Source organism: Phalaenopsis equestris, unplaced genomic scaffold, assembly GCF_001263595.1.
Source record: "Phalaenopsis equestris unplaced genomic scaffold, ASM126359v1 Scaffold000022, whole genome shotgun sequence".
NCBI lineage: Eukaryota > Viridiplantae > Streptophyta > Magnoliopsida > Asparagales > Orchidaceae > Phalaenopsis > Phalaenopsis equestris.
In genome coordinates this window covers 605,795-626,764 of record NW_018164464.1, presented here as the reverse complement: position 1 = coordinate 626,764, position 20,970 = coordinate 605,795, and the positions used below count along the sequence as shown (strand labels likewise).

At 34.7% G+C, this 20,970-nt stretch overlaps 1 protein-coding gene across 1 annotated transcript in view; it reads right to left on the bottom strand.

Moving 5' to 3' along the window:
* Positions 1 to 20,970, bottom strand: part of LOC110018463 (cytoplasmic tRNA 2-thiolation protein 1-like) — a 36,587-nt gene that overhangs the window by 4,767 nt on the left and 10,850 nt on the right. The window contains exons 3-10 of the mRNA XM_020715783.1: positions 13,268 to 13,410; positions 11,958 to 12,077; positions 6,830 to 6,942; positions 6,307 to 6,399; positions 5,839 to 5,879; positions 5,088 to 5,154; positions 4,222 to 4,333; positions 2,786 to 2,982 (exon numbers count right to left, since the gene is read on the bottom strand). Coding sequence (XP_020571442.1) covers positions 2,800 to 2,982; positions 4,222 to 4,333; positions 5,088 to 5,154; positions 5,839 to 5,879; positions 6,307 to 6,399; positions 6,830 to 6,942; positions 11,958 to 12,077; positions 13,268 to 13,410 — 872 coding nt within the window. The 3' untranslated portion in view covers positions 2,786 to 2,799. The remainder of the gene's footprint in view (positions 1 to 2,785; positions 2,983 to 4,221; positions 4,334 to 5,087; positions 5,155 to 5,838; positions 5,880 to 6,306; positions 6,400 to 6,829; positions 6,943 to 11,957; positions 12,078 to 13,267; positions 13,411 to 20,970) is intronic.

Below are 20,970 nucleotides of genomic sequence, written 5' to 3'. Positions count from 1 at the left end.
TTATTGTGAAATGTGTTCTAAACCCCCACCCCCCCCCCCTCTGTTCATGTTATTTAAAAGAAATATATTTTAATTTAATGATGAAGGGATGTTACAATCCCACCCCACCCCCCTCAAGAAACGGTTGTTAGCATTAATGTTGGAACATGAAACGGTTGTTGTTATTATTAGACTAGTATATATATAAAACTCTATGTGTATGTCTTTGTGACATGTTGTAATTATAATTAATAAACTTGTAACCGAACATTATGTCAGGATAATGAGTTACCAAAACAAGTTATTTTGGTAATTAATAAACTTGTTCATGTTATTTTAAAGAAATATATTTTAATTTAATGATAAAAGGATGTTACAATTCCAACACCCCCCCCTCCATTTGTTCATGTTATTTTAAAGAAATATATTTTAATTTAATGATGAAAGGATGTTACAATTCTAATCCCCCCCCCCTCAAGAAACTCATGACATCAACTTTATATCTTTGATGGCCGTTTTGCTTAAAACTTCGTCCATAAATATCACGACCATCAGCTCCGACAAAAATCACAAACAACAATCAGAGACAAACGAAATCCAAAAACAATGGTCAAACCACAGCTCCCCCCTCTCTTTCTCCCCATCCTCTTTTTCTTCTTGCTCTCGCTCACCTTTCAGTCTGCTTTCAGCTCTAAGCTGCTTGCAGATAGAAAACCGGTAGACGTGAAAAAGATAGTGTTGGCAGAGTTGGTGAAGGTGGTGGGGCTGCCAAACAGGGCGCCCGGCGGGGAGAACGTCGAATGGACATTGAAGTCGGTGGAGTTCATAATGGATAAAATGAACTGGAAGTTCGACTTGAGAAGACATGAGACCGACCTCGAGTATATTGAACACGCATTGAAGATGATTGTCACGGCGCTCAATTGGCTTTTGGATGACCCCGAACTCGACCCATACAGGTTCCTTTTAAAAAAAAAAAAATTACATACGTATCATACTTTTTTTTTTGTATTTACATATCTCATACTCAATCCTTCATATTTACACACATCAAAATTAGTAGTACTATTATCAATTTTTAAAGGTGATATATAACTTCTCATGCATAGGCTTATAGCAAGGAAGTGTTGAGTATGTAAATAAGAGAGTTTAGGTGTGACATATATCATATATAAAAATAATGTGCTAGGCATGTAAATTTTTCTAGAGGCATTTACATACATAGCACACAATTCCTTTGTATTTACATATCTCATATCACATATTTGCAAATAAAGTTCAAATATTTATTATTATTAGTTTTTAAAGGTTAAATATAACTTTTCAAGTATAGATTTAAAACACGAAAGTGATGCGTATGTAAATAAGAAAAATTTAGGTGTAATATATGTAAATACACAAGAATTATGTGCTAGAATATAAATTTTCTTATGCTTTGATTTTTATATTAATAACACTAAAATCTTTCATATTACATAAAAAATTATAATAATTATAACTTTTAAAAAGTAAAATATGTTTTTCATGCATAAATAAGATGTCATATATATATATATAACAAGTTAGGTTAATTACATGGAAGATTATTAGAATTCAATTTTAATGTAGTAAGGACTATTTTGATACTGAATAAAGAGTTAAAATAATCCTAAACATTTTTCATGAGGTCGTTTTAATTCTAGAGTTTATAGAATTGTCAAAATTAAACTATAATAGCCCTACATGAGGAGTATTTTAGCCATAATTTAAAGAATCTAGTATTATCTTGACATTTCTATAAACTTCGAGTAAAATTGCCTCAGTATAAATAGTCGGAACCATTTTTACACTTTATTCTCTAATTTAATATATATATATATATATAGAGTTAAAAATGAGTCGAACGAGAGCAAACTCAATCTCAGCTCATGTTCGGCTTGTCAAAAAATATCATTGTTCGTGTTCGGCTCATTCATATTTCAAATAAAAAAATGTATACATTTGTGTTCGACTTGTTTGTTTAGTGAGGCGAACACTAGTTGTTTGCGAACGAGTCATTTTGACAACCCTAATCACTCAGCTGTAGAACGTTAAGGGTAGGGTGAGATTTAAATCTTATTATTTATACTAAAATATTCATTCAAGTAGAATTTAATATATTTTTATTCTATTTTTAATTAGAAAATTTAATTGATTATAATCTTTATAGCCCTATAAGCAATTAAATTAATTTTTGACTGCCCTAACTAAATTCATGACAGGTCATTCACGAAAGGGTTGACTACCTTCCGCAGCCTCTTTAGATACATTAAAGAGCTGGAGTACAACGAGGCCTTCGGAGGAGAGAACAACCCGGTGTACAAATGCTTCCACGAATACTGGCCCACGTGCTTACATCCTACACCGGACACGTTTCAAGGGGCGGTGGTCTACCGATTCGACTGCGCGTTTCATTTCTACGATAAATGCCAGCTCAAGAAGTGGGCCCAGGATGGCACGTGGCACGTACCTCCTATTGATGGGGCCCAGTTCGCTCCACACGCTTGATTAATTAAATTTAATTAATTATGGTTAGCGTTAAGCCTGGACCACGAAACGGTTGTTTGTAGTAATTGTGGGACTAATAACGGTTCTCTAATAAAATGAATTGTGTTGGATGAAAGTGAAAGGTTTATATTCATTTTTTGAATTATGTAATTTTTTATTTGGTTCGAATTTACAATTAAGTTCCTCATATTTGCAAATATTTATTTATTTTTTTAATATAAAGATCTAAATGTTTAGAACTGTAAAGATGTAAAAATTTAATGACATTTTTTGTAAATACCTCGCTTCCAAAGATTAGAACTCTAAATTTCCACAGGGTTTGCTTTGTAAAATTGGCTTCTTAGCTTCTGCTTTTGGCTGCCTTCTTTCCCTTTCAAGCCTTCCAGTTCCATTAATGGCCTCTCTGGCACGGCTTATCCCCAGCTTTGGTAAGCCTCGATTTAAGCCCTCTAACAATACACACGCTTTGCATAATTTCTGCACATTTGTAACAAAAAAATTCTCTAAATTTTGAACATTTCATCATGTATGGGGATCTTATGAAATATGGATGACAACTAACAGAAATCGACGGAAAATTTACATATATACCACACATTTTTTATGTATTATTTACATATCAAACACCTAAAGTTTCATAGATCTATGCATGAAAAGGTGTAGCTCAATTTTAAAAAAGTTAGTACATGTTAAAAGATTTGAGTGTTGTATTTGTAAATATGAAATTTTAGGTGTTAGATATATAAATACATATAAATTGTGTGGTATGTATGTCAATGCCCCAAAAAAATTATGAGGCAGTTACATACATGCCACCCAATTCCTATGGATTTACATATCTACACACCTAAACTTTTTCTTTTACATTATGCCACCCGAATGGCCAAATCTTTCATATCACATCAGAAATACCACCAGAAATACCACCAATTTAATACACCTTTTTAAGCATAGTTAAGGTGACACATATATCTTCCAAAAATTATTACCATTTAATCTAAAACACCACAATTTTTGCTAATATTTAGACACAAGACCCTATCATTAATAATTTTTTACACTCAAGGAAGAGCATTGTTGACTAAAGAGATTGCTTTGGTTCTCTTCTAATGTAAAATGAAATATTTAGAATTTGAATTTAAAATAGGAGAATCTTTTGGGGGGATGGAGGTAAAACCAAACCAAATCCTATAATTTCAATATTTTGGTTGTATGAGCCACAACATTAGAGGTCTTTGGGCCAAAGCATCCGAGGAGCTTGATTAAGAATCATGGGTTAACTCATCCCGAGTATTCCAATTGGTTTGAAGTTTAGGGCTTACTATGTTCGTGAAAATACTCCCTCTTTGCTCTCAAAATACTTGGGCAAGTTTCTTACATTATTGCAAATATTCTCTGAAAAGTTTTCTATTTTAACCCTTGGAAGGTTTAGCTCGTAACCTATATACACATTTGCAAATCAGCTTTGCCAGGTTTTTCCTATAAATCTTTAATTAAACCTTGGCACATTCTGGTTTGTGCTGTGTTCCTCTTGTAACACAATTCTCCTTTAAAACAGGCGTTTTCACAATACTATATTGTGCAATGTTTTATCATTTGTTAGACGTGATAAATATGAAGATGGTCCCTTGAAGTTTTGCAGATAGGAAGAAATTATTCTACAACAACCGAAAACGCAGTTTATAGAAATAAAATATGGAAAACAATTACCAATACCTGGCTGGAAATATAGCCACAACGCTCACATGTCCCCTGCTCTGGCATTCTAGTTGTGGTGGATATCCTGAAATCTTCTCCCGATCGGATGATATCGAGAATAGCTTGCGGCCTAAAACAATCCAACAATCCATAAAACAGTATCTAGAGAGAGAGAGAGAGAGAGAGAGAGAGAGAGGTGTGACACTGTCATGGCGGCATTATAAAAAAGGAATATTTACATACATACACTTTAGTTCTTATGTATTTACATAACACCTCAACTTCAATTTTTACATATACGTCAGCTTATCTATGCATGAAAAGATTTACTTCACTTTTTAAAAGTTAAAATAGAAGTTTTTTTTATATGATATGAAAGATTTGGGTGGTATAAATGTAAAAAAGAAAAGTATGGGTGTTAGATATGTAAATACATATGAATTTTGTGGTATGTATCTAAATGAACCGAAGTTTTAAGTTCATCTAATGAAAAAGAAATATGTTATCTTGATATTACAATATAATTATACACCTTTTCTAAGTTTTTTTTTTAAGGGAAAGATAATTGTTGTTATATGAACAAGAAAAAAGGGGAAGATTTACATGCATACCACTTAATTCCTACGTATTTACATATCCAACACCTAAATTTCAATTTTTACATATATGATGCCTTACCTATGCATGAAAAAGTGAATTCCACTCTTGAAAAGTTAAAATAGTAGTATTTTTTTTATGTGAGATGAAAGATTTAGGTGATATAAATGTAAAAAGAAAAGTATAGTTGTTAGATATGTAAATATATAGAAATTGGGTGTTATATTTGTAAATGCCTGTAAAAAAACTCCATTCTACAAACAATAAGTATTCTCAAGCATACCGACCTAATTCTTTCCAAATCTTTTATAAATTCACGAGCAAAACCACGATATGCATTTGGAGAATAGATGCCTGCATCACCAAAACAGTAATTAGATGCTACCATAGAAAACAAGCAAATCTATGTTAAGAAAGAAGTAGAATGCCTGGACTGATCCATCACTTGACAATTATTCAATTTTAACCAGATTTAGGTTAATAAACTCTGATCATTTTATAAAGTGAAAAACAAGATGAATTCAAGCTTAGAATTCAATCACATAATGATAACATGGGAACATTCATTTTGTCTTTTTGATATGCATACTAACATGAGATTTTTTTTGGGGGAAAATGACATTTACATACATACCACCCAATTCTTTTGAATTTACATATCGGACACCTAAACTTTGCTGTTTACATCTCTACCCCCCAATCTTTCATATCACATCAAAAATGCCACTAATTTAAGTTTGAAAAAGTAAGACACACCTTTTCATGCATAGGTAAGATGACATATATGTAAAAAAAATTGAAGCTTAAGTGTTAGGTATGTAAATATAAAAGAATTCAGTGCTATGTACGTAAACCTCCTAAAAACTTTATATCATTAAATGAACGAAAGGTTAGATCTCCTCAAGAAGGTTAGCAAGGTGTGATTGCTTCGCTTCATGAGAAACTAGAAGAAAATTAAAAAAATTATCAATCTTAATCAGCGGGGTTCAATCTAGAGCAATGCCATGGGAAAAGGAGGAAGCAAAGAATCATGATTACATTCAGTTGAGAAGTAGTCCAATTTTTTGAAATAGGCATACTTATTCTTCAGTCAAGGTCCACCAACAAGTAATTGCTGCCTAGATAAAAAATTTAAAACAACAATATTAACCGGAAAACAAAGGTAGATTAACATACATACCGCTCAAAAACTGTATTTACATATCTAACACCTATACTTCAATTTTTCAAAGGTAGATTAACATACATACCGCTCAAAGACTGTATTTACATATCTAACACCCATACTTCAATTTTTTCGTACCGTACATGCCACCTTATCTTAGTATGAAAAGGTGTATTTCACTTTTTAAAAAATAAAATGGTGGCATTTTTTATGTGATATAAAAGATTTGGGTGATATAAATGTAAAAAAATTGAAGTTTGGGCGATAGATATGTAAAAACATAAGAATTGGGTGGTCTGTATGTAAATACCCCAAAAAAAACATTTTGTTGAAAAGGATATATAACAATCTCCTTCTCATAAGCGTATTTGAAAGGCTTGCATCTCGGAATAGGTCCATCTTCACCGGTCATTATAAATGTGCACCTACTCAATCTAAAAGATAAGCAAAAAACACGAGTTAGAGATATGCAACTGTTCAACAATGATTACATCTTACAAGTAGCATTGCCCTGAAAGTGTGGAACCTAGGCTCGAAAAATAAATTGAGAATCTCGTGGCCGCATTTGAGAGTGAGAAATAAAAAAAGGGGCATTTACATACATAGCACACAATTCTTATGTATTTACACATCTCCCACTTAGAATTTCATATTTACACACGTAGGACTCGAATCTTTAATATCACATCAAAAACAGCAATATTACCATTTTTTAAAAGTGAAATATATATTTTCTTGGATAGGATTAATGCAGCAAAGTGCTATACATATAAATCTGAAAGTTTAGGTGTGAAAAATGTAAATAAATAAGAGTTGTGTGCTATGTAAATTTCCCAATTAAAAAAAGCTTAGAAGTGGCTTTACCGTGCAATGTCACCGCGCAATATGTTTAAGAGGACGGTCTCTGCCATATCGTCTGCATTATGACCAGTTACAAGCTTGTCTGCTTTCAATAAGGCTGCTCCTCTATCTAATGCCTACAAAATTTAAAAGGTGAATGCTATAAATAAGGTTTTTTTAACCTGAAATGCTCAAGGAACAGGAAATGTAAACCCTAAGGCTCTTCAGCAAATACAATGACCAATGCAATTTCAGCAATTACAGAAACTCAAAATTCAGGAAATGTAATTTCTGGCTATTAAATAGCAGTTAAAACAAGTAGTAGTTCAAGTCACAAGCTTGAGAAGTTACTGCAATTTCTTAATAAGAATAGATCACAAGGATTTATAGAGATGTTAACAAGAAAGGGAAACTATCCTTAATCACAATAGGAATTTACTACTAGATTTATACCCTACAGAGCAGACTGATAGCTCCGGTTGGGGATTTCACACTTATACTCACAGATTTTCTGTTCAGCATTCCAAAATAAAAAAGGAAAATTTACTAACATTCCACTCAATTCCTATGCATTCACATATCTAACACCTAAGCATCCATTTTTACACACATGCCACCTTACATATGCATAAAAAAGTGTAATTCAGTTTTTCAAAGTTAAAATAGTGGTATTTTTTATGTGATATGAAAGATTCTGTTCAGCATTCCAAAATAAAAAAGGAAAATTTACTAACATTCCACTCAATTCCTATGCATTCACATATCTAACACCTAAGCATCCATTTTTACACACATGCCACCTTACATATGCATAAAAAAGTGTAATTCAGTTTTTCAAAGTTAAAATAGTGGTATTTTTTATGTGATATGAAAGATTTGAGTGGCATAAATGTAAAAAAGTAAAGTTTGTTTTAGATATTTAAATACATAGAACTTGGGTAGTATGCATGTAAATGCCCCCCCAAAAAGTGCTTGACCATTTTCTGCTTATTACTGATAATAAGCTTCCAAAGCCCACTTTCCAAACAAACCAAAAGGTCCAAAGAAAAATTAATTAATTCATTTATTCTTATGCTTATATGTTTATGCTTACAATTATACATATGTGAAGCTTTTTCCTCCTTGGTATAATGCAAATTCAATTTACCTCAACTTGTGGGATGCATCTCATAAGTTGAGATATCTTACTTTAACATGACCTTTCAAACATAGAGTACAACAAACGCAGGATATAACGAAATACATTTTAATAAAATACTGTTGCCAATATTTTTGTTATTTGCCTAATCTGTTGTCTACCCCTTGCCGCCTTCTTATTTCAACTGGTGGAAACAATACGTGGCTCTCCTTATATTTGCACATAGATCCATGGCATAGGTCTTTCCTTAATATCTTATTATCTTCCTTATTTGCTATGTTATCTACCCCTTGCCGCCTTCTTATTTCAACTGGTCGAAACAATTCGTGGCTCTCCTTATATTTGCATATGGATCCATGGCATACATGTTTCCTTAATATCTCATTATCTTCCTTATTTGCTAATTCCGTCGATTCTTAGGTAATCTTTAACAATATGGATAGCAGCTAATGTGTTGTATCTCATACGTCAATTTCAAATACGCAAGAAGTGCTTTTGACTTTTCAAACTGAATTTTGTTTTATTGATCAATTGGATTTAGAATAGGCATAAAGTAATGGAAGTGGTTTCAATGTTTTTCATTTTCAGACTAGTTCTCATACTTTTAATGGGGCTTTCTTAGCTTTTTTATTGGGTATTAATTATCACCGCCTTTAAAATTGAAAATTTATTAATTACTTTTATGTTAATCACAGATAATCTTGCGCTGTTCATTTGGCTTGAATGATATTCAATAAAACATGGAACTCAAGGATCAACTCCTAGACGATTTGAAGGTTTTTTCTTTCATGTTATTTGATATAAAACTTTCAATCTCTTAGCCCAGTCCAAACAATTGGGACAATGCTGAAGATGATAATGATGATGGTACATATTTCCTTTCCACTAAATATGCCTCTATGCTTAAGCATTCAATGATGAGGCTAAATAAAATTTTATAAAAAGATAATAGAGATAGAAAAGGTTATGGTTTTATGCTTATAATCCCACCTCTTTTGTCTCGCTACCTATCCAAAGTCTTAATCTAATTGTAAGAAGAGAAAAAATTGTCTCATGGTATAAGCGTATATGTGCTTATATATAGATGGGAGAAAAAAACAAAAATAGAAAAACATAATAAAGGATACTACTGTTCATAATGATAAAATATTATAAAAATAAAGTGTTAAAAGTTAACACATGATAATTTAAATATCATAATAATAGTAAGTAGAGATGAAGGGTCTATTTGGGATAGTTGTAGCTTATTGAATAATCTGCTGATAAATAGCTGATCCTAATAAGCTATTGATCAGTAGTAGCTTATCTGGATAAGTTGTTTTGTTGTTTGGTTGATGTTGTTTGAAAACAACTGATTTGTAGTTGTTTTTGGATAAATGATCATTTTGCCCTTGTTAAGTAATTTGGATATGATTACCAATAAATGTGATGAACCATCTAAAACCTATAATGTCCTTAATACTGAAAGATCCCCATGTATCACTGTTTATCATAGAAAAAAGATGGGACATTTACAATATTCATTTTGACCTGTATTGCAAACATACTTGGGTTTTCAAGTTTTATTAAGTTTGTAGAAGCTAACAAATGTATTTACAATTATTCATTTCATGTTTTCTTTATGCATTTTAGGTAGTTCTTATTCTCCCATGAATGGAAGAGAAGGGTGAATTTCCACACCAAAAGATCCTTGTAAGGCGAATACATAAATGATTAGCTTCTACAAACTCAGAAAATTTATTGATCTCTCTTCAATTTCCCAGATGAAAATTTATTGATCTCTCTTCAATTTCCCAGATTACAAAATCGCCACCCGACTAGAGCTGTCAAAATGGCCCGTTGTTTGCGAACAGCTCGTGTTCGGCTCATTCGCTAAGTTAATGAGCCAAACACGAACAAATATTTGTTCATTCGTGTTTGGCTCATTTTAGCTCGAAATACTAGTAATCAATGATGCAAGGCTACAAAGATTTATAATCAATTAAAAGTATTAATTAAGAAAATAGAATAAAAATATTTAAAATTAGATTCAAATGATGTTTTAATATGAACAATAATTTTTAAATCTTGTCCCAACCCTTAAAATTTTATGTTTACATGATTAAGATTGTTAAAACGATTCTTTGTTTGTGAACAACTCAGGTTCGTTTCGCCAAACAAACGAGTCGAACACGAACACACCTTTTGGGCTTGAAATATAAACGAGCCGAACACGGGCTGAACTCGTGTTCGACTTGTTTACACCCCACACCTGACAAAAAAAAAGAAAGCAACCGCAGCTAGGCGCCTTAGAGAAAATCAGACTCGCCTTCTTCTCTGAGGTGGAGGGGAACGACTCCGAGAGCTCTCACTGGGCGAAGAAGACGAACTCAAGGACTTCGAACGAGCACGTGAGCGCGACGTCGAGTGGGAAACCGAGCCTGAGCAGGAGTGCGAATGAGATGAAACGGATTGGGACCGGAAACAGAAGCCAAAAGAAGTCATAGGTCGAGGTCGTCCGGGCTTCGCCATAGTTTCGGAGAAAGAAGTGAAACCCTACGCTAAAACCCTAGCAATACGCGGGTTTTGTTCGGAGAGCGGCTATCCGTCTCATTGGGCAAGAGATGTCGAGCGAGAGAGGAGACGGACAAAGGGCACAGGTGGAAAAAAAATGCGACGCAGATTGAAGATGCAGGCCGCGGGCCGATCCCCGACCACATTTATTAGAAAAAACCGAACAAGGTTTTCCTTTACGCTCTCCGAACGCATGAAACAAACGAACCGGCAGCGTTTTCAAAACGTCGCCCGCGAATATAATCTGCCCCAAACAGGCCTGTAGTCGAATATTTTGTTGCCTAGATGTTGCAAGTCTCACAAGAGGAGCACAATTGATCCATGAAAATGAGAGCAAAGAAAATCAAATATAGAGTTGGCGATGAGATTTGCTTTAGAGAATGCATAGATGATTCCTAAATAAAGAATATTAACAGAGCATCAATAGTGATGCCAACGGAGAGAATTGATAGAAGTATCAATAAAAATATTGATGTAGTGAACTAACAAGAGTATTTAATAAAGTTGCCAAAGGAAAAATAAAGCAAATTGCAGCAATGTACAAATCTATGAGAAAGTCGGTAAAGAGTGGATGGGTTGTAGTCAAGAAGAAATGTGAAAGCATGTGAATGGAGAAAAAATTTATGGAAAGTTGCACCGACGAGATGTAGAAAATAGAGATGCTTATATGTCATGGCCCTATTATCATGTTAGAAGAGAGAACCATAAAAGCTTACATTTTATTGAATTGTCTTCTAATCCAGGTAAATATGTGCCTATATATGGATAAAAGAAGAGAATAATAAAGAAAAAAATAAATAAAAAAGAATACCCTTAATAATGAAGAAATATTAAAAATAATAGTGAGTTTTTTACTATAAATAATTAGCACATGTGATACTTTAAATATGGTAACATTAAAACAGAGAAAAAATTTGTTGACTTCTTGTCTTCAATCGATAGGCCAAGTCATGGTTGCACATTTTTTGTTGTTAATGAGAACACCATTGTTTAAGCAAAATCTAAACATAGCTTCAATAGTATTAAAGTGTAAATTTAAATAACCGCATTCACATAAAATGGAACCATTAAGAATTTGATAAATTCTATAAATAGCATCCCTTGTACTACAACTGGATGAAAAGTGAATATTCCATGGCATTTAGCAAATGCATAACTTTTCTGTATCACAAGGAATAGAATGTTCAGGAAAAATCTCTAACTGCAAACCACAGCATATTTTTAAAAAACAACAACAGAAAAAAATATTTGTTTTATATTCAGAGATAATAAGCAGACAAAGTTGAGCATAAAATCAGAAGAATGAGAAGCAATTAAAAGTGATTTCATATAGCATAGACGTCCTTGTAGAACAATTCAAAATTCCATGTACAAAGCTTAAACCACACACCAGCGTACAAATTGCATTACTTTGGATTTAAAAGCAGAACAAGCGTAGAAAATAAAAGAATTATAATATACCTGGCGCCTGAAAACACCGCAAAAGGTACAATTGTTCTTTAGTCCAATCACCTTTACGATTTCATCCATTGTCCAACCATATAAGTCCTTGTATGACACTACTTTCAAAGGCAATCCATACTAGAAAAATAAACACAGAGCAGATAAATTAAAAGAAAGAAAGAAAATTAGAGGAAACAATGTGGATTAAAAAGAAAATAGCATTATAATTTTAAAATAATTGAAAAAGATGCATGGGAATTCAAACACTGGATGCAACAGGGTACAGACAGGAGATGGAGCAATCCATTTCACAAAAACAGAAGCTGGGGGTTCAAGTTTTTGAAAGGTGAAGAAGTCTCGCTCAAAATGTGAGGTAAATATAAAAAAAATAGAATGAAAAAGAAAGATATAAATTCATCCACTTATGATTTCTTTTGTTACTTTTTTTCCCATTTCTGGTTTACCTGTACGAATATAAGCGCAACAAAAAGACTAACGGTTTACGACAGTATTGCACAACACACATGGTTTTAGTAAACAAGCAACATGAATAGCACTAGTACCATATCCTTTACAAAAATCTAATTTGGTTTAGGAACTCATCCTACAAAATTGTTTCTTTCCAAAGACTTATTTTTGATTATGGACTTATTGTTAGTTTTTTTGTTTTAAGGAAATCATATCAACATGACAGCCCACAACTTGGATACTTTGGCATTTTAAGGAAATCAACATGACAGCCCACAACTTGGATACTTTGGCATTCGCCTCACAAGAAAAAATTATTCTACTTAGAAATTTCAAAAGAACTGCAGGGAGATATTAATGGTTGTAACCCGTCCAGTAATGAATTTTCAAGATCGACTTGTAGAAAATCAAAGACGCAAGAGTAATGAAAGAATTTAGAATCAGTTGGTCATGTGTTTATTTTCATTCTAATGCCATCTAAAACAATTAAAGAAGTATGAAAGTGTCTATGAAAAGTTGATAATCAAGATGAAGCAGTAAAATGTTTCCGGTTATACTATAAAATTGTTGTTATAACAAAGACAATCTCTCCATTTAAGTTTATTTTTCTAGATTTCAAAACTCATGAATTTAATTTGTTGACTTTTTTTTTATTTTTTATTGAATTTGTTGACTTGATTAATGTTGAAGCACCAATCATCTCCATAAACAATAATGCCTTCACAAACAGAAAGAAGAAAGTCATAAGGAAACTTGACATGTAGAAATATTTATGCGGGCATGTAGTATGGTTGGTATAAGACACAAGAAGTATGATAAATAACGGATAATGAGATATTAGACGCCAAGAATTAGCAGACCTGAATTTCATTTCTTTTCACTGTTTCAAGCGAATCATCTCTGTAACCAGTGATGCCTTCATCAACCGACAAAAGGAAGAGATCAAGTCCATAGTCATGCCTACGATTTAATTCCGATAACACATAGGCCAGAACTGTTGAATCTGCACAAAATTATAGTCATCAAATTAACATCCCACTTCATGCGAGAATTAGCATAAAAAGAATGTTCTGTAAAATTAGATGATTATTATGACGAAAATATTTCAAAAAATAATTGTATTCTATATAGTTTATTGAAATCAACAAGCTAAGAATAAAAATCAAGCTTTACCTTTCTCCAGAAGCAATCACTTTTGAAGCTGAATAGCATAAAGACGTCAAAAAGAGGATAAAGAAATATCATCAAAATATGCCAAAATTTTAGGCACTATACACCCAAAAACATGGCTACCAAACTTTAGATGCATCAAGTTTATCTGACATTGAGCACATTACCTTGTCAGTTTCAATTAAAAACTTCATATTAATATTATCTTAATATTCATTCTAGTTTCTTTTTAATAAATTAATATTAATAATTGATAGATAAACTTATGAGACTATATCTTTATAATTATAATTTATAATACGTAAAAATATGAAATTGAGGTACTCATTCTATGATAGATTTTAACTTTCCCTCTATTTTTGTTCCTTTAATGGGCCGAGTCTTTCCGGCAATCGCAATGGCTTCTTTATCCCTTTATGTCCAAAGAAATTAGATTGTCTAAATATGATGAAATCTCATTAATTTATTTCAACATTGGTAAATAAATAAATGAGAAAACCCTATGCATAAATTTCCAACCAATCCAAGTTTTTGACTGTTGTAGCATGCAACCTTACCGGACATAGAGGATAGATTATTCTGCAAAAAACACCTCATGAATTGCAATAATCAAAAGCTTAAGGGGATGTTTGGTTGAGTGAATTAGTGTTGTGCTTTAATACTTTCACAAAGATTTGAGAAAATTATGTGTTTGGTATGAAAAATTATAAATACAATGTAAAGTTTGAATGAATTTGAAGTTTACATTGTAGTTCATTTTAGCTGAATTTAGAATTCGGCCGATTTAGCCGAATTTGAATTACAAAATTCATATAAAATGATATAGGCAAGTCACCACCACCCGTCGCCACCTCCAGTCGTCACCGGTCACCCGACCCAATGTTTTGAATCTAGTTCAAACCAAACAAAAGAATATAAAGTTCTAAGTTTATTTTACAACTCGAAATTATTTAAAATACATTATAATCATAGTACTCTACAAATCTTTTACATTGCATTTCATTTTCAGCAAACCAAATGACCCCTAAATGAAACTTCAAAAAAAAAAAATTTGATAGGCAAGATTATTTGTATTCAAAGGAAACCAGAAAAATATATCATAAATGGGATTCAATGCTATCCCTAATACATGGAGAAACATGGAAATATTTTCTTTTCTAAATATATAAATACAAGTCTAATTATTGAACATTAAAATAATATGATACTTCAGCGCCTCCTCCAAATAAAGGGACACCCACTTCTTCTCCAGCCGACAGGAGAGTGAACTAGTCTGGGGAGGACCAATCTGGACCGATCAGATCAAGCCAGACTAGCTAGCGGCCTAGCCAAGTCAACCATCCTAGCCTAGAGATGTGGGTTCCCTGGGAAAGGCTGAGGGCGATCCCAACGCCCGGTTGGAGACCATTAAGCCTCTAATCAAGTATAGGAGAAAGGGATTCAAGGGGAATTTTGGGAGGAAAGCTTGAAAAGGATTTAGGCGAGTATATAGGGGGGCAAGGTGGCTAGTGTTTGTTTTCATATTATGTTTACTGTGGTTTTTTTTTCATGGGGTTCCTAGCGACGTCTAAGTTTGTAGAGAGATAATCTACCTCTCGAACAATAGACAACATTGTATCTTATTTGCTTTTGTTGGTATAAGTAAATTAGCCCCCAATAGAGTTTCCTCACATCTCTATTGTAATTTATTTCTTCTTTGTTCGTTGTTTTTGGCGTTAGATCGTACCAAATTGGTATCATAACAAGATCTTGAAGGAATGAAATCAAAGAAAGTGGATGTGTTAGAAGGGGAAATAGAGCAAATCAAATCGGGAATAGAAGAAAGGTTCACCATCATAGAAGAGAGGTTTTCTTCCATGGAGAACCGAATAGAGGATCAACCCGAGAGCATGAAGGAAATTCAAGAGAAGATGATAGTTTCATTGAGATGTAGTCCAAGACCTTGTCGACCGCTCAAATTTCAAAAACTAATCAAAGGTTAATCAAGAAATCCTTAGCCAAATCAAAAGGGAAGGAGACCGAATGAGAAGACATCAAGGAGGAAAGCATCTACCACCAAAAGATTCCCCCTAGAACTTCGAGAGGAGGGGGAGTGGAAACTTCCGATAGAGGGGGGTGGGAAGGTTGGAGGAGGTTGGTGCAAGGGGAGCAGAGAAGCATGATGAAGGAGGGAAACGGCCGTGGGGTATGACTATGTACGAAAGAGGCAGTTTCACCCTAGATACATGGGGGGAAACGGCGAAGGAAAATGAAGTTGGGGGTGGCGATGTGAGAGTAAAGAAACTAAAGATCCCGATCTTCGAAGGTGAATATGCACATGGGTGGGTGTAATGGGTGGAGCGATAGTTTGCAGTAAATTGGTTGACGGGGGAAGAGAAGCAATAGAGTTATATTTGGAGGAAAAGGCGGCCCTAGTATGGTTTCAATAGATGGAGGCTAAGTATCTGATACATTTATGGGAGGAGTTTAAGAATTATTTGATGTAAAGTTTCCGAACAATTCGAGAATGAGACTTACACGATCAATTCTATGTTATGACACAGAAGGAGACGACCACGAAACATAAAGAGAGGCTCAAGCTCTTGTCAGTGCAGCTAAAGGGTATTTCTACAACACGACCGGACGGGAAATTCTCGAATGACCTTAAAATTCCAGCTAGAAGGTAGGAGGGTCATGTTGAGAGTAGATGCTAGTTTATGCAAAACCGTAATCTTGCTCAGCACCATGGTCAAGTCGATACGAGGAGCAAGGATATGCCATTTGGTGGAGTTGCAAAGCATTAAGGAGGTTCGAGTTCGAGTCAACAAAGTTTCTTGATGGGGTTCACTCCTATAGCAGTTTACTAACATCTTTCAACAACCGAGCAGACTAACGCCCCCGAGGAAGCACCAACACGCTATTACATTTCCCCCTTATCAGTGTCAGATCATATTGGTATCCTGACTAACGTCCCCGAGGAAGCACCAACACGCTATTACATTAAAGAAGGGTTCCCCCTTATCAGTGTCAGATCATATTGGTATCCTCAAATTCAAAAGGATCAAATAAAGAAGTTGATCCACTAGACTTTCGACTTAGGGACTGTTGGATCTAGTGTGAACCCCTTTTCCAGTGTAATCCTATTGGTGAAGAAAAAGATGGTAGTTGGTCAGTTTGCGTGGACTATTGAGCTTTGAACAAGAAAACTGTTCTGGACAAATTTATTATTCATGTGATTGATGAGCTGCTACATGAGCTTTATGAGAAAGTAATCTTCTTCAAGATCGATTTGAAAACGAGATATCATCAGATCAGGATGTGCCCAGTTGATGTTCACAATACAAGGTTCAGGATGCATAAAGAACATTACGAGTTCTTGGAAATGGCATTTGGGCACACCAACACATAGCCACATTTCAGTCTCTCATGAATCGAATTTTCCAACCTTGCCTAAGAAAATTCATCGTGATCTTCTTTGATGATATTCTGATCTACAATCATACAAAGGCAAAGCATGTGGGGCATCTGTGGATAGTCTTGGAGAGTTTGAAGGAGCACCAATTATACGCCAATTTGAAGAAATGCACCATTGCACAGTTATAAGAGTATCTAGGAAAAATGGTGACCAGGGCAAGAGTAGAAATGGATCAATCCAAGATCAAGACTATGGTAGATCGGCCATTACCAAGAAGTTTGAAGAAGTTGAAAGGATTCTTGGGTCTCACCGAATACTACCGAAAATTCATGAGAGGATGTGGCTCAATAGTGTAGCCACTGACGGAGCAATTGAAGAAAAACAATTTAAAGTTGGAGCAACAACACATGCATTCGAACATATGAAAAGAGTCATGACCGGCGTTTTGGTATTAACACTTCCGAGTTTCAGCAAACCTTTTTGTGTCAGTGTATGGATTGGGAGCAGTGCTCATGCATGACCAACAATTGATTGTCTACTTCAGTAAGGTGCTCACAACTAGGGTGAGGCTCATGTTAGTGTACGAATGAAATTGATGGTTATTGACTTGGTCATTCAAAAGTGGCGGCCCTAACTGTCAGGACGACACTCTCTAGTCAGGACATATCAGAGGAGTTTAAAGTAATATCAGAGGAGTTTAAAGTAACTTCTAGAGTAGAGAATGGTGGCTAAGAAACATCAGATATAGCTATCCAGGTTAATGAGATGTGATTTTGAGATTCAGTTCCAACCAAGACTGGAGAACAAAATAGCAGATGCATTGTCAAAAAAGTGGAGGAACTCTAGCTGACGGCCTTGTCGATAACCTTGGTCCTAGATTGGGAAGCCCCGAGACGGGAGAGCAAGCAAGATGAGGGGCTGAGGAAAATACAACCAAATTACTACAAGATCCGAACAGTCATCCAGGATATGTATTGAGGGGTACCAGCTACTCCACCAGGGGCGGTTTGTGTCACCGAGGGCATCATATATCCCCGAATATTCAGAAGTTTTATTACCAGTGCAATCGGGGAACACTCAGAGGTCCATAAGACATATAGTCTTCTATTGACAGAGTATTATTGGGTGGGGATGCACAAAGATGTCGAAGACATGGTAGCAAAAAACAAGGTGTACCAATAACACTAATACTTTACCATGGTGCCGGAAGGGTAACTACAACCATTAACTTTACCGGAAAAGGTTTTGGAAGAAGAGATGATGAATTTTATCGAAGAGTCGCTGCGATTAGAAGGGTTTTTTATGATCTTCGTGGTAGTGGATCGCCCAAGCGAGTATGCATATTTCACTCCATTATTACACCGCAACGCTGCGGTCTTAGTCGATGTTATGTTCATACAGGAAGTGGTATGTTTGTACACAGTGTCGAAATCAGATAGGGAGAAGGTGTTCCTCAACCATTTATGAAAGGAGTTATTCGGATTTCAAAGAGCGATCCTTAAGAGAAGCATAGTATATCATTTCCAAATAAATGAACAAACGGAGGGGGGTCAACAGAAGTGTAGAGACATACCTGCATTGTTTTGTGTCAGATATGTTGGGCCAGGTGGATTGCCTAAGCAGAATATTGATATAAGACTTCATACCATACGGCGGCAAAAATCACCCCTTTCAAGATTTTGCGAGATCCATCTCATCTGATACATTATAGGCAAAGCAATACATCAGTATCCAGTGTCGATCAGTACTTGTAGAAAATGGATAGAATATTGACAAAGCTCAAGAGGAATCTATCGAAAGTTAAATAAATCATTAAGAGGAAGATAGATGAACATAGGAAGAGAAATAATTCGAGCACAGAGACATGGTTTCCTTGAAGCTGAGGCCCTGTGGTCAGAAGATATTGGTGAGGCGGAGGAGCGAGAAACTTTGTCCACGGTATTTTAGACCCTATGAAATTAAGGCACGCATTGAAAAAGTGGCCTACCATTTGAGGTTACCACCATCATCAACAATACATCCCTTCTTTCATGTTTCGCAGCTGAGACATGCTATCGAAAATTATTCACCCTCATCTTCACTACCATCGACAAGAACAGATGACGTGGAGGAGATTCTGGAACTTTTAGAGGTCGAAGGAGTGCGCCGAGTGGTGGCTAGAACAAAGGAGGTAACAATTAAGTAAAAAGATTTGCTAGATTATGAAATAATATGGGAGTCTTTCCAAAAGTAGTTTTCATCCTTTCACCTTAAGGACAAGGTGCTTATTTCAGAGGGAAATATTGATACGCCCAACGGCCCGCGCCACCTTCAACTAAAGGGACGCCCGCTTCTTCAGCGCGCTGGAGAGTCATCCCTACAGGTGTTCCGATCCGGGGAGAACCGATTTGGACCGGCCAAACCAAGCCAGACCAGTCGGCGGCCTGGCCCAGCCGACCCAACCTAGAGATGTGGGTTCCCTCAGAAAAGTTGAGGGCAATCACAACGCCTAGTGTTTGTGGTTTATTTTCATGTTATGTTTGATGCATTTTTTCTTTTCTCGTGGTATTCTTAGCAGCATCTAGGGTTTGTGGAGAGATGATCTACCTCACTAATAGCATATCAACGTTGTATTTTATTTGCTTTCATCGGTATTAGTAAAATCAGCCCTTATTGGAGTTTTCCCCACCTCTAGTGCAATTTATTCGTTGATTATTCGCTGTTTTTTGTGTCATATCGTATTATACCATTTACTTTAAAAATATTCCTACAAAAATAAAGAAATTTTTACTATATCAAACCACATCATAAAAATCTTTCAACAATAAGTCCTACATATATTGTGAAACCCTTGAATGATTTCCACTAGCTTAGACCCACAATCAATAAAACTTCCAACTCTTTTTCCTTCCTCTTCAACTGCCACCCCATTGATTCGTGGGATCCCACATACCTATACTTCGTAAACTATTATAAATATTTCATAATTAATTCTATTCTATAATTTCATCTTTTTCCTATTAGATATTTTCCTAGAATAAATTTATACATGTTCAAATGAAATCCACTCAATCAATTCTCTCCAATTCTTATCACGATGTTAGAGCCCTAAGGTTTTTCTTTGCCTTGTGTTTCCATTATTGAACTAATCATCAATGCATTACCACTACCAAGTGGTTGTCATTACTACACACTTCATTTTCTCATATTCTTCTATAACTACAACCTCCATTGTTGCATCAACAAAAAAAATTGCTCACTGTTGCAGCTTTTAACAGTCACATCACCACAAATCGTTCCAATTGTTATGGCCTTGTTCATTGTTGAATTACCACAATTATTTCTTTTCATGTTGCTATTCTTTGAATAGAATTATGATTTATTTCCATGGACAACAAAAATGGTCACATACCCTTGATCACGGATCCTTCAAGAATTTAGAAATGCACTCTAAATCCAACGAAAAATGGCAAAAAATCCATTCCATATAACAATTGAACGAAAATAACTATCTAAACTGGTGGCGATTAATTTGCAGGTCCTTAAGGAAAGAAAAAAATTAGGACATTTTACAAAGCATAGAAAGGCATAAAAGATTGTTAGGAGCGCATGAAAAAAAAACATCTACAGTGGGTAATTGCACACCACCATACATGGATATTATCGCCTCTTCTCGTGCTTTTGAAGTCACAGAGATGCACATTTTGAGCTCTTGGATCATTGATTCATGAGCTACAGATCATATGACTAGCCTCACTCAAAAGTTTAGTTCGCACACCTATCATTCTAGAGATAAAAAATAAATATGGTCCATGGATCCTTGACAACTGTGTACAATCAAGAAGATATTCTTATAAGCAAATTTCACATTCAAAAATATCCATTCAACGCTAACTAAAGATTCTAAGTGTAGTATTATGTTTATCATTCACATAGTCTTTCAGAAACAAACCAACAAGGAAGCTTGCTAAAATAAAGGATGGTCTTTATCATATTGAGGAATCCAATGATTGAGAAAAC